Consider the following 18,915-nt stretch of genomic DNA (forward strand, 5'->3'; position numbering starts at 1 on the left):
TTTGTATGTACCTAATTTCTATTCTGGGGAAATTCACAAAGCCTGAAAGCATATAAAATGCTGGCTGCCTGGTTGTATTTTTAAAGAGGGATTTGTCAGCAAAATTGAGGTGGCCAAGTCCTAAATCCCCATTCTGGTTGTGTACTGTGTCTCGTGAGACAGTTAAAATGCTTTTGGCTGCTTTATCGTTGTCTTCAATAAGCTTTTTCCTGCTACTCTATTTATTAGGTTAGGAAATCATTTTAATTCTGAACCAGGTCACAGATGCGATTTAACCACTCATCAAAACATCAATTTTATTTGAACATATACAGAGCAAACTTGAAATGTTTAGTCATTATCTGTGAACATTTTAGTTATTGTTCCTCTAAGGTTGACTTGCAAATATCAGACCATCCAAAATTCAGCCAAATGAAGCATTTTTATAGATGATTTTTTCATCAAATGCAAAAGTGTATCAGGTCCATGTTCTAAGAAATGTTCTATCAAAGAACATAACAGACACAAAGTATTCCCTGTAAATCCACATTTCCAAGCCTGGATTCAAGTTGTGTCTGTGAACAGCAGAAATCAATTTGGCTCTCTTTATTGAACACTAGAGCTATCTTCTAAAAGCTTTTGGCATTTTGATATGCCACTTCAGTTTCTGTCACGCTGCCCGCTGCGGGAGTGTTGCTGTATGGTTGTATAGATGTATATAACTTAGGTGTAGATGTTCTAGTGTAGTTGTGTTAGCTGTATATACTGTGTCATGCCTATGACTGGTGTGGAAATCTTTGTAACATCTGTCGTCGTTAGAAGGCACATCTGCATGTGTTGGCACAAAGCAGCACGACAAGTTCATCGCTGACATGAAAGTCTTTCAGTGCTGCAAGAGACAGATAAGCTCTTTGGATCCATTAAAACGACCTTGTTCGGTTAACATGAGTGCACTCCAGCTGCCTCCTACCATCCTAAAATGTACAAAGGACTGAGCGTGCATGATTGTTTGTGTCTGTGGGGTCCTGCGATAGACTGGCAACATGTCAAGAGTACCGTATGCCTCGCTTTTCGCCCAATGACAGCTGGGATAGGCTCCAGCCCCCGTGCAACCCTCTGTTGGATTAATTCATGAATGAATGGATTCAAGTTATTGAAGTAAAACCTCAGTTATAGGCTATATTTTACTCTATCATCTATATATAAGAACCTATTCATATGAGGGGGGGGTTTAAAAGAATCAGTATATTCATTTCATTTATGCCGTCTGTGTGGTGAGGTTGGTCCTTATAGGGATCCTTAGCTGTATCCTCCAAACTCTAAGTTCTGCTGAACAGATTTGAAAACATTTAACCTTTTTATTTAAGTAGTTTTCAACTGTAACCTAGTCATTAGGGATGCCAAATAAATTTTTACCAAGTTTACTGCGTATATTAGGGATGTGGGGAATAATGAAATTATTTAGACATGAATGTCTTACATTTTGAATTAAGAGAGTAGCAATTTTCTAAAAATCCTAAATGATAAATAATGTTGAGAAAGGAGGAACTTAAAAAAGTGGAAGTGACAATCGAGAGTGTGCACAAGATGGCTGCTCATCGCTCTCTGCATTAACAGCTAGCATATGCTGTTTTTTATGAAGTTGAACAAAAATATCTTTGGAAACGTAACAAACATGAGAACAATTTTTCACATTTCCAGCAGGGGAAGGATGAAAACCATCCGGTTGCAGTTGCTACCAACCAGAGAACCATTCAGCAAGCGACGCCAGAGCTTCATCTTAACTCTGACAAGGTGAAGAAAATGAAAAACTCCATCACAACTCTGATAGCCAACAGTTGAAAGTGATCACAGTTGGATATTCTGCAGAGGGCCAAGAATTCCAAACAAACAAATGTATGTAGACAATAACTCAATGAGCACATCATTACTGAATAGTGCTGAAGTGGGCTTGGAGCCCATGCACTCAGGTGGAGTGGAGATTTCCAAGTTGTCCGAGACAGTTATTTCCCCTGCAGGTCCACTGTCAGTTGTGCTGTCCTGACCCCAATGGTCCTGTGACTCCGACAGGACAGGTACCGGAGCCAGAACTTCCTAAACTGTTCATCCCGAAAACCATAGATCACAGGGCTCAGGAAACGAGGGATAATGTAGACAAGCAAGAAAAAGATGTAACGGATGTCCAGGCTCCGCTGAGGGAAGAGGGCGATTAGGGCAGCCTGGAGGGAGGGAACCACGAAGGCGAGCATGCACAGCAGCAGCTGAAACAGTGTTGCAGGGGAGAATGAAATGATTAGGAGTCGAATGAAACATTCAGCATTTAGAAAACTATTTATTTTTTTATGTTAACAAAAAAATTGCAAAGACAAAGAATTTTAGAAATATTAAAATAAGAACATGAATAAAGGCACATTTTGGGTCCTCTCCTTGCATTGAAAGCTAACAAAATGTTGCATACATGACTGTAAAAGTGCTTTGAGTGGTCAGCTGAACTAGAAAAGGGCTAAAGAAGTACATTCATTCATCATTACGGCTGAGTTGGTTTTGGTCAGACAAAACAAAATGTTTGACCCCATCAGTTTGGACCTGATACCCTGTTACTCACCTGCACCCCGTGAAGCAGCACAGTGTTTCTGGCTCTCTTCACTGAGGCCAGGCCCGCTGAGGCAGCTTGAGCCGTCAGCATGATCTTGCAGTAAGTGTAGAGCAGCGTAAGGGCCACAAAGGAAAGGTATGTCCCGTCAAACACGCAGTTCTTGTAATAGATGGACGGGTCGCGAAACAGAAACGAGTGGTCACAGAAAAGGGTGGTGTGGAAAAAACTCAGAGGCTCCTTGACAATGGTGATGAGGAGGTCTGTGATGGGAGGTGTGGCGGAGAGGATGAGAATGATGCAGATTAAGGTGAAGGTGCGGGGGACTGTGCACATCTGGCTGTAGTGCAAGGGGAAGCAGATGGAGATGAAGCGCTCCACAGCCATGCCAGCCAGGATGAGAGGGGTGGAGCGGGTGGTGAAGACCGCTGTCATTATCTGAGGATAGTGCAGTTTGAGAGTCAGATGAACAAACAGAATATTAAAAAATGAATCAATGGTTCTACCTTTAATTTCATACATGTGGTAATTTCACAACCTGTATTTATTTTTTTATATTCATAATGTCAAAGTCTGTGCACATGACAGTCCAGTGAACCAGTTTCCTCCCTTTGTCTGCATTGGATTTTTTTTTAATACATGAATTGAATATTCAAATATTTTAACACTAATGTGAGGAAAACTGGAGGTTTCAACATTTCCTAAAATTGTAGAGCAACTAAAGTTGGCAAGCAAAAACATTGCAGAATTATTCGACAAAATCAAACTACCTGCACCCGTGACTCACCAGTGGGCAGCAGACAGAGGCGGGGATCTTCCTGAAGATATAGCTGACGACATATAGAGCTGTTATGAGGGTAAGCTGCAGAGCATCATTGATCACCATGCAGATGAACATGATGTAGCGGGGGTTCTCGTAGAAGAGACTAGGGTCAAAGATAAAGAACTGACAGAGAAACAGACACCCTGTATGTTTGTTTATGATTACATATAATGTAGAGCCAACGAGTATTTAATTAATTTTCTCAAAAACTGACTTTGTTACGGGCAAATCTTACAGCAAAGTGAAGTTTAGGGAGATGAAACTAGGTTATATGTTTTAGTTTGGATTCAAGTTGAGGAAAATAATAAAAAATATTTTAAATATAGTTGGCTTGAATATTTTACACGCTGCTGTTTATATCCACATTTACAATAATATCAAACACCATAAGGTTTAACATATGAGTTTTGCTGCACTGCACCATGTGAGGAGTACAGTGTGTCATACAGTTGCTCTGTGTACCTGTGTCGCAGAAAGGTGTGCACCATGCTGCTGTTGATGACACTGAGGGCCAGCCATACTAACATGGCCATAATGTTCTTAGTCAGGGCATTGGAGAAGCTGTCTTTAGATGAAGCCGCTGAGCCCCCTGTCTGAATAGAGCTGGTGTTACTCAGCAGGAAGGAGGTGGAGTTCATCACCAACATCTCCTCCTCGTTATCTAAGAGGACACACTGATTAAATCTGATGCGTAGTCGTTATGGAATTACAATAATTACGAAGACAGAAATATTTAATGGGTGCATCATTATGCACCTATTCTGAATGTGTGATAACACATTGCACTAGAAATCTTTTGAAAAGTTTGGACACAGAGTATTTTTTAAGAGAATGCCTTTTCATTGTACATATGTATTGATTAATATCTTTTGCCAGATGCTGTAATGCATGTAGATTGGTACAAAAGTTATTTTTCTTTGTTTTTTTAATTCTGTCAGTAAAGAACAAACAAAGTATACTGACATGTTATAATAAATCTGTTTATATCTATCAAACAGAGTTCAGTCATAAAAAAAACGAACACTTGAATTCGATTTTTGACTCATAGCTCTATGTTAGTTGTACTGCAGTACTGTAATACAACTCAATAGTTTTACCGTATGCATGTGTTTAAATACATAATATTCATGCCGTGGTCTTTGATAGAAATAAGAGATGCATCAGACAAAACAAACATTGTACCACATGTTATTATATCAAATGATTATCTTGTTTCACTTGTTTCTACATGCAGAATCACATATTCCAGAGTTTCGTCTAATCAATGCAGATAAAACATTATAAAAATAGTTTACAATGTAACACACTGTCAAACTTTCCGAAAGAAAACAAAAAGGAGGAAAACGGTGCCTTATAATTATTAATATAACAGCTGTGTTCAAAAGCTTTTACATAAAAATGATTTAGTCACAGACAGTAAAATGATAACAGAGGTCTCACCTGCTGAGTTACTGAGACGGTAAACAGCCTCCACCACCAGCCTGCAGGCTCATTTATAAGTAAGCCGAGGTCGTTTCAGTGGATGCTTTACTATGTATTGATCAGGCTGTTTCCAAGGATAGTTTGAGGGTTGTGATGTCACAAGTCATGTTATGGTTCCCTATAATGAGCACATGGATTTGAACTGAGGTTAAGAAGAACACAAAAGAATGCTGATTTAATGGGTACATTTTGATCTTCTTCATAGCAGTCAGAAAATGCTTTCTTGGTTGATGTCAAGCTGTGGTGCGATGATAACATTTTATACTATAACAACTCTGCATTGAGAGTGTCATAACTGACCGAATGACACCAAACCGACACAAACATTCGTGAAGTGAGAGTCCTGCATGAGATGGAGATGTGTTTGTTTGTTCTGCTTACTGTGGCAGCTTCAGGTTGGTATGTGGACTGACTGTAGCACAGAGTTTAGCTTTTCTTTGCTCCCGTGTGAAAACAGATGCTTTTGCATTAATTATTTAAAACAAAACTTATAGCTTTGATATTATTTGAAGTCACATTTATAAAATATTAGTCTTTTTGCAACTTATCAGACTGCAGTTTCTGTACACATTGTTTTATTTTAGTTTGATATTTATTTCATTTGCATTCACAATCAAATGGACTCTAATTTGCAACAGTCTTGCACCTTCATTTAAACTAGTTTTCTTTGCTGACAGGAACCACTTTCTTCACTGTTTCCTTGCACCTGTAGCTCAGAAGGTACATCCTGAGGTACTTCCTGAACTTTTTGTCTCTGACACCATAGATGATTGGGCTCAGGAACCGAGGCAGAATGTAGACGATCAGGTAGTTTGCATATCTGATCTCTAGAATTCGTCCTGGAAAGATAATGCGCAGAACGATCTCCACACTGGGTGAGATGTAGGAGAGCATGCACATGGCCAGCTGGGCCCCGTGGAGGAGGATGGTGTTCCTGGCTTTCTGAGCAGATGCCTTCTCTGTTGAGAGGGCCCTGGCTGCAAACAGGATCTTTAGGTAAGTGAAGACCAGAGTAAGAAAGACACAGGAGAAATAGATTATATCAAAAGCTTGCCTTTTGTATGCCAGGATTGGTTCTTTGAACACATTCTGACGCAAGCAGAACACTGACTCTTGAAAGAAGCTCGGGGACTCGGTGGCCAGCGTCACAAACAGATCTGTTATATCTGGGGCCACACAAATAAACCAAATCAACCCGATGACCATGTAAGTCCTCTTCACGGTGCAGATTTCATTGTACCGTAAAGGTTCACAAATGGCAATGTAGCGCTCAATGGCCATGCTAGCCAAGTTGACCGGTGTGTTTCTGGTGGTGAAGACTGCCACCAGGATAAAGAAGCAGCAGAAAGCAACGTTAATCTTGAAGAAAATGTAGCTGAGGACAAAAAGTGTGATGGTGACAGTCAGCTGGATGGCGTCATTAATCACCATGTGGATGAAGAGAATGTAACGAGGGTCTTCATAGAAAGTCTGGTGGAAGAGGGGAGTAAAATGATCAGTGATGCATGAAGAAAACAGTTGGAACGACATCAGTGATCACCCCAAAAATAAATGATTTACAGTCATTTCAGCTAATCTTCTTATCAACACATGTTGTGTGATTGCTTTTTTCCATGTGATCAGGCTTATTTAATTATAAAAGGTGCAGATAATGTGGTAAGCTGAAATGTCTGAATTACCTGATCAAACAATTAGTGATAAATTATTTGTTAGTCTTTTACTGATGTATGAGTAAACATACTTTTGCTGTATTTAAAATTCTGTGTCCCTCAATCAAAATGTTTACACGAAATCCCAAATATTAAAAATGTTTTAAGTACTGTATTTACTAAAAAATATTTATTATTATGTTCAAGTATGCTTATTTAGAGAGTAAAGTAATGAAAAATTCCATTTCCCAAATATCATGTTAAACACTTTAAATCGCATTAATGCTCTGCATTAATTAGCATTAATTAATTGAATTACTCTGCAAACATATTCAGTTTTGAAGAATATTGAGATAGAAATAAAAATAAAATTGATAAATGAAATCTTTAGCTTTTTAAAAAGCTCTTTAAGTACCTGATGTTTGAAAAAGGTGACAACCAAGCTGCTGTTGGTGTAAGTGAGGATGAGCCAGACCAGAACCACAATCAGGTTCTTCACAAAAGCTGTCGTGTAAGTGTCTCTGATGGTGAGCTTGACAGAAGCAGACAGAAGAAAAGGTAAATTACATTCAGATGTTCCCTCACATTGTTTAATCAGTCATTCTGCTAAAGTAAATAAGGGGGAAGGTTTTACTTTTCCTCAAACCACTGACACATGCAATATTTGTAATATATGATATTTGACGAGTAAAAACAATTTGGCATGAGGAGATTGCAGAGATGATAATAGATGAAAAGTTTTCACTTCAGACAACAGCCTTTTTTCCTCATCCCCCGTCTTGTCATTTCTATTAAAGGTCGAGAAAATATCAGGATTTGGCTTAAAACAAATGTTTCACAAATGGTGAGATAATACAAATATATCTGTTTTTCTTGCAAACTTATATTTGGTGACACTTATTTAACTTAAAAAATTAGCACTAACGGACATAAACGGTCCCTTTCCACCATTCCAGATAGATTCACATATCAGTCCATGTTCATACAGATGAAATTCTACGCACTGACATCAACAAAGATAAGGGAGAATCCGCTTAAAAAATCTAATTACTTGTTTCAATACTTCATTTAATCCACCTGACAGTGCACTGCTCAGAGGTCACCGTGTTTCACATTCATGAATAAATACCAACAATGTGCTTACATGTGTGACAAAATCAGGGAGGGAAACTGAAAAAAGAGGAGCAAAATCAAAGAAAAAAGTAAATTACCTAAAGTTTTGGACCATTTCAAACAAAAGAAAAGTGAAAATACTGTGAACTTTGTCCATTGTGAAAACAAGTAGCTTAGCACAATAGCAGTAAGTTAATTATTCAGCATAAGTGACTTTCTGGGTCCATTCTGTGCATTCAATCCACAGATCAGATCCAACACAAGGCGATGTTTCATGTTATTATTTAGCTAGTTAAGATCATACATTAATTGTGGTAAGGGCTGGGTGGTATATTTGGGTGAAAAAATGTGTTAAAAAAAAAGACCATACTATTTATACTGATATGATCTGATGCATTTTCCACTATGAAGTCTTTCCCCAGAAACAAGCAGAACTCTGGTTGCACACAACTTCTCCTCAGTGTTGACAACTTGGAAACTTAGAAAAAACAAAAATGTTGGACAAACTGTGGCTAAATTGCATTGAAAACTGTTGCCAGAACCTCCCTGTTAGCACAACCACACTATTTTTCTCGTTCACCTTTAAGTGAACAAACACACTCAGTCATTTTACATGACAAATCAAAAATATGTGATGAAGGTGATTTTATCAGATTATATTTATATTTCTGACCTCGTCTGACAAGATACACAGAAAAAACTAGAAATGAGTTGCGTTATTAAGTTGCATGAAAATACACAATATGAGAGCAAAGATAAGACACTGCTGACAATGACTGGAGTTATATTATCAGTGTGGATATTTATAGAAAATGCATATATACACACATACTGTGGGCTGCTATTTTTTCTGAAAATACAAAGGGTTTTATACATATATAAACGGTACTTTTAACATATGTATGCAGTTTAACAAGTAAATTTGTTGCATTTTCTGAGGAGGAAAGGAATCTGTGGTATATTTTAACAGACCTGACTTTTTATTACTTTTGAACAACTCTTCGATAACACTCAAGTATTTCTAATCGCAATTGCTAGAACATTCATTACTTAAATAATCAGTTACTGCAGCCCTCTTTAGCTTACTGACTTTTGTGAATCTGAAGATTTTGCTGGAACAGAATTTGTACAATATTTTCAGACACATTCAGTCATTTTCTTGCTTAAAGGGCTCATGTTAAATTGCTACAACAGACTTAATAAGTGGAGTTCACAATCAAATGATAGTAAATATATTGTGTTTACATCAGGAATGAAATAAAATTGAATAAAAAAGAGTTTTTAGTGATATGAACATTAATTTCATGGCATTCGATTGCTTCAACAAACCTGATAAGGGAAAGTCATGTTGCTTCTGAGGCCCACTGACCAGCTCATACTTCAGCAAGACCTGAAAAAAAGGTGTGGAAGAATTACTCTTATATTAATTAGCATAATCAGTTTAATAAATCTATCTGAATACATTCAACATATTCATGTCTTTTGAAAAATACAATGTTTGAGATTGGTTGGACTTTAGTTTGGTCTCACTAATAAATAAAGATAATATTTGTCTATTATTTACTCCTGAAAATGTTCAAATTCTCAGAAAATACACTCAAGTGTTACTTTATCCCTACTTTATCAGTACAGTAAACACAATCTTAAACAAACTCAATGTTAAACTGTGAAAAACTGCAAATCTTGCCTCCTGAAAAAGAGTGTGAATGGTATTAAAACAAAGTTTCAGCTGAATGTTGCACCACAAGTGCTTTGCCATCGCTTTGCAGTGCAATCAGTATTCTTCACACTACAGGAGCACGACATTGTAAAGTATTAAACTGACTATATCCAAATTTAGACCTTCAAAAGTTGATTTCCTGCCTCTCCACTCTGTTTACTTACCTGACTTCAGGTAAGATGCACACAGCAGAGAGCTGCAGAGCCTTTATAAAGACTAGTGTTCATCACTGTGGGGAAAAAATGATGATGATAATTATGATGGAGAAGATGGTTTCTGTTTGTAATGAAGACGGCTAGAGAACAGTATTTTTCCCCCGTTTCCTTTTTACCCACGGATATGTCTGGCACACATGATTTCTAGCTTTTGAACTTCTGAAAATTTCCAGACCAACTTACAAGTGATTAAATGATGAAATTTTCTGGACTGGCCGATATTACAAGCTCCATTTCAAGAAGAGTTGGAAAGTTTCTTTATTAAACCTATAATGATTTTCAAAGCGTTCACTAAGCAACGTCACTATATTTGGAAAATATTCAGAAATCGTTAGCCTAATAGCATAATTTCCTAAGTCATTTTTTGTGATATCTGCCTAACATTACTCTCCTACCACTGCTGCATCACCCTGCCTTGTTGCCTATGTCCTCAGCCTATCAGAACACATTTTAGAGTCCAAAATCACTATCTGCCTCAGTCATCTCTTTGACTTGGGCATTTTTGACACTACACACAAAGATTTTCCAAAAACATTCAAATATGACGTTATTATGCTAAAGAAATGTAAAATGTAATGTTGTGTTACATCAGTCTTCATTTTAATCAACTAATGCTTTTGTCATTTGGGAACTGAGGAAACTAATAGTTGCAGTTTTTCAGAGAATATCTGTGTCAATTCTTGCTGAGTACAAGGTTTCAGCTGCTCAACAGTCCATGGTTGTTTTTGTCTGATTCTCCTGTCCATGATGTTTGATACGTTTTCAACAGGAGATCGATCTGGACTTCAGGCAGGCCAGTCAAACGCACACGTTTGTGTCTACATGCTGATGTAGTGCTCCTGAAAAAAACAGAAATCTTCTGGTGAAAGCTGTCATCTTGATGGGTGCATGTCTGTCCAGCATTTCCAGTTTACACTTTTGGATCAGTGGGGCCTTCAAACATATTCAACTAAATTGAATAGAATTTATTTGTACAGCACAAAATTAAAACAAATGTCATTTAAATTCACTTCAAAGATACAGTACAATTCAAGTATTTTAGAATCAAATTCCTTGTCATAATCCATATGAAGTCATTTATGTCATCTACGTCAGTGCACACCTAGACTTAGGCTGTCACTTTTTCTTCAAAGTTAAAATATGTGTTAAAACTTGGAGAAACTTGGATATTCCATTCTAAAAAAATACATACTGTTTGTATTTGCTTCAGACTGTAGGCTGTAGGGAAAGCTGTCTCAGCTCAGAAATAGAAGTAGGTTGTCTTGACATCCATAAGAGGGCGCTCTAGTAGCAGCTTGCCTATTGCAAGCCCTTTAACGTCACATTAAAATAAGCTAATCGTGTTATGTTTGCATTGCAGCTACGAAAATGAAGGATACAAACAATCAAAGAGTTCCCCCTCTGCTCCTCAGTGTAGTGTTCTAAATAAAAAATGCAGATGTAATTCAAGTGCACATTTCAGACTTTAATTTATATTAATTTTCATACATTTCAGTTCCACCATGTAGAATTTACAACACTTTTTTATCCATATCCTCCCTCATTTCAGGGCACCATAATGTAGGACAACTGGCTTCACAGTGTGATTACTCAGGTGTGTTTCATTGATTCATCGGTGAAGGGATAAGATGCTGAGGCTTCCTTCTATAATGCCGAGGCTGTAGTTGCCATTGTTCAAAATGAGCAGAGAAGGTGTGCCAGTGAATATCAGTGTAGCTGTTATGAGGCTGAAAAAATAGAAAAAAGAACCTTCAGAGACAACAAACTTAGGATTACCAAAACCAGCTGTAAGAAAGGCTGCACTGAAGAGCTCTGCAATCGCAAAGGGACTGGTAGGCCAAGGAAGACGTTTGATGAATCCTCACTATGGTAAAGAAAATTCCTTAAACACCTGTTCAACAGATCATAAACAGTCCTCAGGAGGCGGGTGTGTCTATGTCAGAGAATACAATCCGCAGAAGACTTCATGAACACAAACAGGTACACTGCAACATGCAACAACAAACACCAGTTAGCCACACAAACAAATTACAGTTTGAGAAAAAGTATTGAAAAGGTACCTGTTGAAATCTAGAAAAAGGTGTTATGGATAGATGAACCTGTATCAGAGTGATGTCAAGAAGACAGTGTGGGACTTTAGAAGATCTGCCTCCGTTGAACAAATCCAAGTGTTTGATTAACAGATAACACACTTTGGTACACCTTATGCTTTTATGCTCACGGTGACAAATGCACTAATAAATCACTTGGATAAATGATTATTATAAATCATTAAAAAAGGAAGTGAATAAATAATAAATAATACATGTGATTGACATTGGTATACGTAATAAGAAATGTCCAATAACAGTAATTTGCAATCCATATTGTAGAATTATCAGTCCAATGTGAAAACACTGTACCTACCCAGTTGGATTCCAAATTCTACCAAGCTTGTGAGACTGAAAAGTTTATATAGGTGAAGAGATGAGATGTGTTTGATTATTTTTGAGTGTATTTAGATGTGTGCATTTCCATTTTGGTATATGTGTGTCTTAAAGGAACAGTTCTGCTAAAAATGAGATGGACCCAGTGACAACAAGCTTGAGTTTTGTTGTCATTGGGTCTACCTGGATGGATACGAGGACGTTACTATATAGGGAAAAACTCACATTGTAGTATTTTCTGTTTCTATGACATACATTCAGATATTGAAAATAAATATAGAATTTTTAATTGCTGTATTGCTTGAATGAAATTGTTTAAAAATGATTGGGGGGACTTTGGTACTCCCATACATTAGAATAAAAATGGTGAGGCTTAAGATTGAGGCTCTTTCAACCTTATTCTCAAAATCATGAAGGACAACAAAAAGCACAACACAGACAGCCAGACAGCTGATATATTTGTCTGAGAGAAACGAGTCTGGTGCAGCAGCATGGCCAACCGATGGTTGATTTATTTAACTAAACCTCTGACATTTTCTTTTCATGCAACCAAAATACACTAAATACAGAGTTGCTGGGTTCTCCTGTTCCTTGCTCATGTTGTACATGCATATATGTGCATGGATGTCTCTAACCAGGAACAGTTCAATTCAGTTTTATTTAACACATGTCATCTCAAGTCACTTCAAACATTCAAGCCAATTAGAATCCAATTTGTTTTGGAACAATTGCACTCAAATTAAATTCCAAATTAGTCCAGTACATACAGAGTAAATTAAAAAAATAAAAGTAGCCTGGTTAGGAAACTTATCTTCGATCCAATCCCCCGTCCTGAGCGTGCACAAAGTGATTGTGGAAAGATAAAAACTCCCTTTTAACAGGATGACACCTCCATCAGAACCAGAACCAGGAAGTCAGGAATTCACCTCGACCAGCAGGGGTTTGAGAGGAGAGGAAAGAGGTGACAACAAACATCATAACACCAACCTTATGTTGTAAATCAGTCACACTGCTATCATTTATAGCAGCATCCCTTCTCCCTTCCTTAAAAGCCCAAACTTATACTTTATCTTTTTCAGTTCAGCTTGTACTCAGATGTAAAGGTTAAAACACACATTTGAAATTTGAGCTATTTCGTCTTTGCAACACATACTTATTTGGTTTGGGGTTGGTATTACGGACATAATTAATGTTTAATGACGTGAATAGATTGAGCACGAGTAAACATGAAACTTGAGTTTTAGTTTCAGAAACAGCCCCAGTTATCACCCTGTGAAATACAATTAATTTCAAGATACATTCAAATATTCTAACAGGAAGCATTCATTTTATGTTTAATTTCTAGTTCAGTCAGACAACTCGCATGTTAATGTTTCTACATTTTTTTCAAAATGTATGATTTAATGCACAGGTGGATACTGGGGTAGAGGTGGGGCTGAAAAGAAGGCAGTGTATGCTGTAGGTGGTAGCAAACATGATGCAGAGAGCTGTGCAGCTTAAATCGACTGTGCAGATTGGAGGAGTGTGTTTGATAAGGAGCATGTAGAGTGTGATACAGATCACACGGGAAGCAGCAGAGCAGCTTGAGTTGCCCATCTGAACCAGCTCGCAGGTGTCGCTCCATATGTTGCCATGCAGACAGTCACTAGACTATAGAAAAAACAATAGGACTCCGCTGAGGAAAGAAAACTTTAATTGATGAAAACCTGTAAATAAAAAAAAACTAAATTACATATTTAGCCTGTGTCCATACAGGAGAATTAGTGAGTATGTTGGTTACAGTAAAATCTCATAAATATGGGGAAAAATGGGTGTAAAAGCACATAATGCACTGGGTGTAACAAAGAGGTATAACTTAAAAAATGTCACTGAATTTAATCAGTTTTCTGACATTGTTTCAATGCAATTATAAGTTTTTCCAATTCACATAATCGAGTCTATGCAAAGATTGTCTTCAGAGGTTGCTTCTTTAATAAGCTCACTATTGCCCCATTTTTGTTATATTTGATAATATTTGAAGCAGTTTATAGGTAATTCATTCTCCGGCTAACCTGAGCAATTTATTTGTCAACCATTTTGAAAATCAAAAAGATATTTTCTTATGTAAATATTTGGTGATTTACGTCTTTTCTTGGTCATGCATATGACTGTTTATCATGTATAACTCAGGTCTCTTTAGAGTTTTCTATGGATGAATCTTTTCTTTTTTTTTGTAATAATTTTTCAGGTACTTTCTGAACGTCTTGTCTCTTAAACCATAAACAACTGGACTGACAAGTCTTGGCAGAATCTGAATAAGTATTGAAACTATGTAGCGAATAATCAGAGAATCTTTAGGGAAGAATTTCGACAGACCTTCTATCGTTAAACTGTGAACATAACTCAGCATACACAGCAGCAGCTGGAAACCATGCAGCAGAACGGTATTCCTCGCTTTCTTGGCGTTTGTAGAAGCTGCCTGTGCAGCGAAAAGGATCCTGAAGTATGTATAGAAAAGACTGACCCAAACAAAGACTAAAAACAGAATGTTGGAGATTTCTTGTTTCTCATGAAGCTCGGGGTTTGTGAAAATACGTGCTCGCAGGCAAAAAATCCTGGTAGTGAAAAAATCCATAGGTTTTGTGGCCAAGACTACAAACAGGTCTGGTATGATTGTAAGTGAACTTAGTGTCCATATCACAGCAATCGTGATATAAGTTTTCTTGACTGTACAGATGCGGGGGTGGTGGAGAGGAAAGCATATAGCCAGGTAACACTCTGCCGCCATAGCAGCAAGTGTTAAGGGATTATTTAGACTTGACACTATAGCAATCATTAGCATAATAAGGCAAAATGACACATGAAGAGTGAACAAGATGTAACTCAGGACTTGAAGAACCACATACAATAATAACATGATGATGTCATTGATTACCAGATGGATGTAGAGGATGTAACGTGGGTTCATGTTGAAAATCTGAAGGGAGGACAAGGTTATACAAGAATTAAGAAACATACATGTAAATTGTTGAACTGATTTCAGATGAATATATAACGATACATTTTGGAGCTTTGAGTTCTATGGTAACTTTTACTAAAGTCTCAGGCCTTTAAGGCTTGTTCAGAAATATATTTGGGAAAACCTAAGAGAAATTCAGATCTTTATAGATATACTGATGCTTAAAACCTTGCAACAATCTGCAATCTTCATCCCACCCTTTTAGCAGCCATTTCACTGGTAGATGGAATAGCTGTTTAACTAAGATTGTGACAAATGCTGGACAACACACACACTGTTAAGAAATAAAAATGAGAGTTGGATAGCTGCTATAACGGTACAATAATCCTAAAAAGATCTCACAATCCTCACTGGCCCTACTGCACGCTGTGGGTTTTGCCCTTCAAAGACCTCTTACCTTTCTAATTCTAAAACTGTAAATGTAAAAGATAAAAACGCAATCTTGCAAACAAATAAATACTAAATGTAATACTAAATACTAAATGTATTATATTCAACCTCAACAGGAAAAACAGATAATCTTTTTGTCACTTCTGCACAGCAACAGAAATGTCAGATGAGGGAGTCCAAACTACTGCATGAACACAACAAAACTTATTTGTATGATTGACAGAATTCAGACCTGATGTTTTCTGAATGTGTGCACTAGGGTGCCATTGATATAGATGACGGAGAGTGTGAGGACGACCGTAATCGCATTCTTAAGTATTGCTATGCCTTGGGAGTCCCGACTGATAGTTGTTGAGACATTCATGCCAGTGTTCAGAAGCTTCTCGAGTCATCTAACATGGTCTGCCACACAGGGGAGGAACAAAGGCATGTTAGAACAGAAAAAAGAAAAAGTCAAAGTCAAATTTATTTATATAGCACATTTCATGTACAAAACAATTCAAAGTGTTTTACATAAAATGAAAAGCATTGCAGCAGGGAGCGGAAAAAGCATTAGAATATGTAAAAGAATATAAATAGAAAGAGATAAAATGATTAAAATGAATAAAAACAAGCAACAGTCTAGATAAGTTAAAAGATACTGTGCAGATTTCATGCATAGACGCATGAGAAAAGAAATGTTTTTAACCTGGATTTAAAAATGTCTACATTTGGTGACAGTTTAATCTCCTCCAGAAAAGAGTGACTATAAGAAGTCATCAACTCTTGACATTAACGTTGTGAAATCTTTGTATCTTTCTATAAAGGCCATCGACAACAAATTCCTGGAAAGTTTCAAGAAATTCCTCAAATAAATGGCAGTGTTTCTTTCAAGCTGTTTTGTTCTCTAATGCCCCTTTTTTAAATGAATAAGTTCATCAATGTTGTGACAATACATGCGTTCGCTTCTGTGACATAGATGAGCATTTTTCACACAGCACAGTCTGTTTTTTGCATGCAGATTATCACCAAAATGATGATAAAATGTACTACTTTTTCAACAATTTTCAACAAAGTTTGCTTCACTTTAAGGTAAAAAGAATAATTATTGTTTTTCATTGAAGAGGTATTGATATGCAACAGGTGTTCAAAGACGGTGATAAAGAAGATGTTTAAAGCACTTTCATTTGTTATGGCACTGAAGCACACACATCTGTGATGGCATTAATGATAGAATAATATCAGTACCCTGAAACAAAGCAGGTTGTATACTTTACTATATGTATAAATTACTCTTTGTGTTTTACTAATACTTCATTTAAAAACATCTACTGTGATAGTTTTATTGTTTGCTGTTATGATGGATATCCACAACAGAAACAACTAAAAAACAGTTTAAAGTGATGAAGATAAGAGTGAGAATTCCAAACACAGCTGTTATTCACATTTGATAACAATAAAAGTATCAAGATTGAAACCACGTTAATCAGAAAAATTATTGTTCTATAATCATTGCTTAATTCTTATTGATACCATAAATGTGTATTCACAGAAAAGGTCAAAGCAGTACAAACTGGCCGCAAGATAACATTTCATCTATCTGTGCACAGAGAATAAAACAAAGAAGAGACTCTTACCTGGTGTTGGTCACATATGACAATGTTACAAACAAGTGAGGAGTCCTCCATGTGTCTCAATATATAGTTACTGCGTGCAAAGGTCATGGGACTAAAGACAGCAAAGGGGTGTAAATAAAGTGTTTGTGTTGTTGTGTGTGAGACTGCTGAGAGTGAGCAGAGGTATTTAGGTTAGAAGTTAATGAATTTATTACGTGCTCGATGGAAATTATTTTATTTTTGTCACAAGACTTGAGTGTAGAATGTGTAGATCAGCTCAGCACAAATGAACAGCATTATTATTTTTTATTATTCAGTGGTAGTTGCAGAGTGACAGGGTTTACATGGACTGGTGTTTTATGTAAAGTCTGAAGCATGTTTCTTGAGACGGGAGGCCAACATGTTAGGTTACTGTCACATTATTAGGTGCTTTTGGAAAGCAATAACCTTTTCATAGTTCTTATAAGTAAAGGAGGGAATTTTCCTTCATTTTTCTTTTCACACATCGGGAACAGAGGCCTACTCTGTATGGTTGAACTGCCCATAAAGGATCTCTTTTTAGCTTAGTGTAAGGACTTTTCCAACAGAAGGGAACCATCTGTGACATAACTGTATGGTGATAAATCGAGACTAGATAAGTGTGCAGTGATTGGTGATATGCAGCTGATATGTGACAGAGAAATTTAATGACTTAGACTTGTCCAACAACCACCTTTGGGGAGCTCCCAGTTCCAGCAACCCTCAGAGAGCTACTCAAACTGCTTTTTCAGAATGTGCCTCCTATTGTAAAAAGCTGTATTAATATTATCTGAAGTCATGTCACAGTGGGCTACTGGTCCAGGAGAGAAACCTGAACATCCATCCCCAGCTCCTTCTGGGGGATCCTGAAATGTTCCTAGATCAGAAAAGATGTATAATCCTTCTAAACTCAAAAGGATGGTGACCAGGAAGCATCCTAATCAGATACCTGAATGACCTCAGCTGGTTCATTTTGATTCAGAGGAGCATTAGCTCTATTTCCAGTTACCACAGATGCTCATGCTACTTTCCCTATCTCTAAGGCTGAGCTCAGCCACCCTCTGAAAGAAACTGATCATTGCACTCTGGTGCAGCGGCAGAATATGAGAGACACTGATTCAAGGATGACACCCAAATATAGACAGTTCTATCATACTTTTCCATCCGGCTGACTCAGGGATTTGTGTAGCTCATGTTTGTTGGGTTTAAAGTATTGTGGCTCTGCTTCAGATACCATTGTTAGCAGTCGCAGTACCACTACCATAAAAACAATTCAAAACACATGGCTCACGACAGAGGCTCCACATGCGAGACACTACACCCTTGCGCAATGACACCTATCGCTTTACTGGTGAACAATCAAACAGCAGGTGAAGTTTTTGAATTGAAGCTTCCTCCGTCCACCACTCAGCAGATCAGATACAGCAATTCATCATTTGGAAACAATAGTTGGTGTTGATATTATGTTGCTGAATATTAACAAACAGACTGTTGTTGAAAGGCAAGGCAAGGTAAATTTATTCATGCAGCACAATTCAACAAAAAGGTGAGTAAAAGCTTTATATAGAATATAAAAGAATTAAAACAAAATTTACAGTTTAAAAAAGTACAGCACAGGGAAAGTTCAAAGTGCAATGCATTTGAATCAAATGTAGTAGTAAACAGAAAAGTCTAAAGGTTTTATTTAAATAAAGCTGGAGTTGATACAGACCTGCAATAATCTGGGACTTAGTTCCACATTGATAGTATATAAAATGTTACAGAAGCTTCTTCATGTTTAGTTCTAACTCTGGGGACAGAAGGCAAAAGTCTTATAGGTTCATAATGTACCAGAATATCTGAGATGTAGTTTGAAAACTACAAACTATTTAAAGATTTTTAGAGCAACAGTAACATTTTAAAATCAGTTATTTG

General features: G+C 37.1%; 4 protein-coding genes across 4 annotated transcripts in view; 1 reads left to right on the forward strand and 3 right to left on the reverse strand.

The window, feature by feature from the left end:
* dennd6aa (DENN/MADD domain containing 6Aa) overlaps positions 1–18,915 on the forward strand; it is a 271,486-nt gene that overhangs the window by 246,484 nt on the left and 6,087 nt on the right. The gene's annotated exons all lie outside the window — the stretch shown is intronic.
* LOC140303073 (odorant receptor 131-2-like) lies at positions 1,983–3,970 on the reverse strand. The gene is made up of 4 exons (XM_072381680.1): positions 3,858–3,970; positions 3,360–3,498; positions 2,585–3,010; positions 1,983–2,240 (listed from the first exon to the last, which is right to left on the reverse strand). Exons 1-4 carry the CDS (start codon positions 3,926–3,928, stop codon positions 1,983–1,985), a joined length of 894 nt encoding a protein of 297 aa, XP_072237781.1. The 5' UTR covers positions 3,929–3,970.
* LOC140303094 (odorant receptor 131-2-like) lies at positions 5,535–7,067 on the reverse strand. Its single transcript, XM_072381715.1, has 2 exons — positions 6,942–7,067; positions 5,535–6,347 (listed from the first exon to the last, which is right to left on the reverse strand). The coding sequence occupies exon 2, from the start codon at positions 6,306–6,308 to the stop codon at positions 5,535–5,537; it is 774 nt and encodes a 257-aa protein (XP_072237816.1). The 5' UTR covers positions 6,309–6,347; positions 6,942–7,067.
* LOC140303113 (odorant receptor 131-2-like) lies at positions 14,186–15,752 on the reverse strand. Its single transcript, XM_072381739.1, has 2 exons — positions 15,621–15,752; positions 14,186–14,956 (listed from the first exon to the last, which is right to left on the reverse strand). The coding sequence occupies exons 1-2, from the start codon at positions 15,750–15,752 to the stop codon at positions 14,186–14,188; spliced, it is 903 nt and encodes a 300-aa protein (XP_072237840.1).

Source organism: Leuresthes tenuis, unplaced genomic scaffold (assembly GCF_036924035.1).
Source record: "Leuresthes tenuis unplaced genomic scaffold, fLeuTen1.0.hap1 SCAF_3, whole genome shotgun sequence".
Classification (NCBI taxonomy): Eukaryota; Metazoa; Chordata; class Actinopteri; order Atheriniformes; family Atherinopsidae; genus Leuresthes; species Leuresthes tenuis.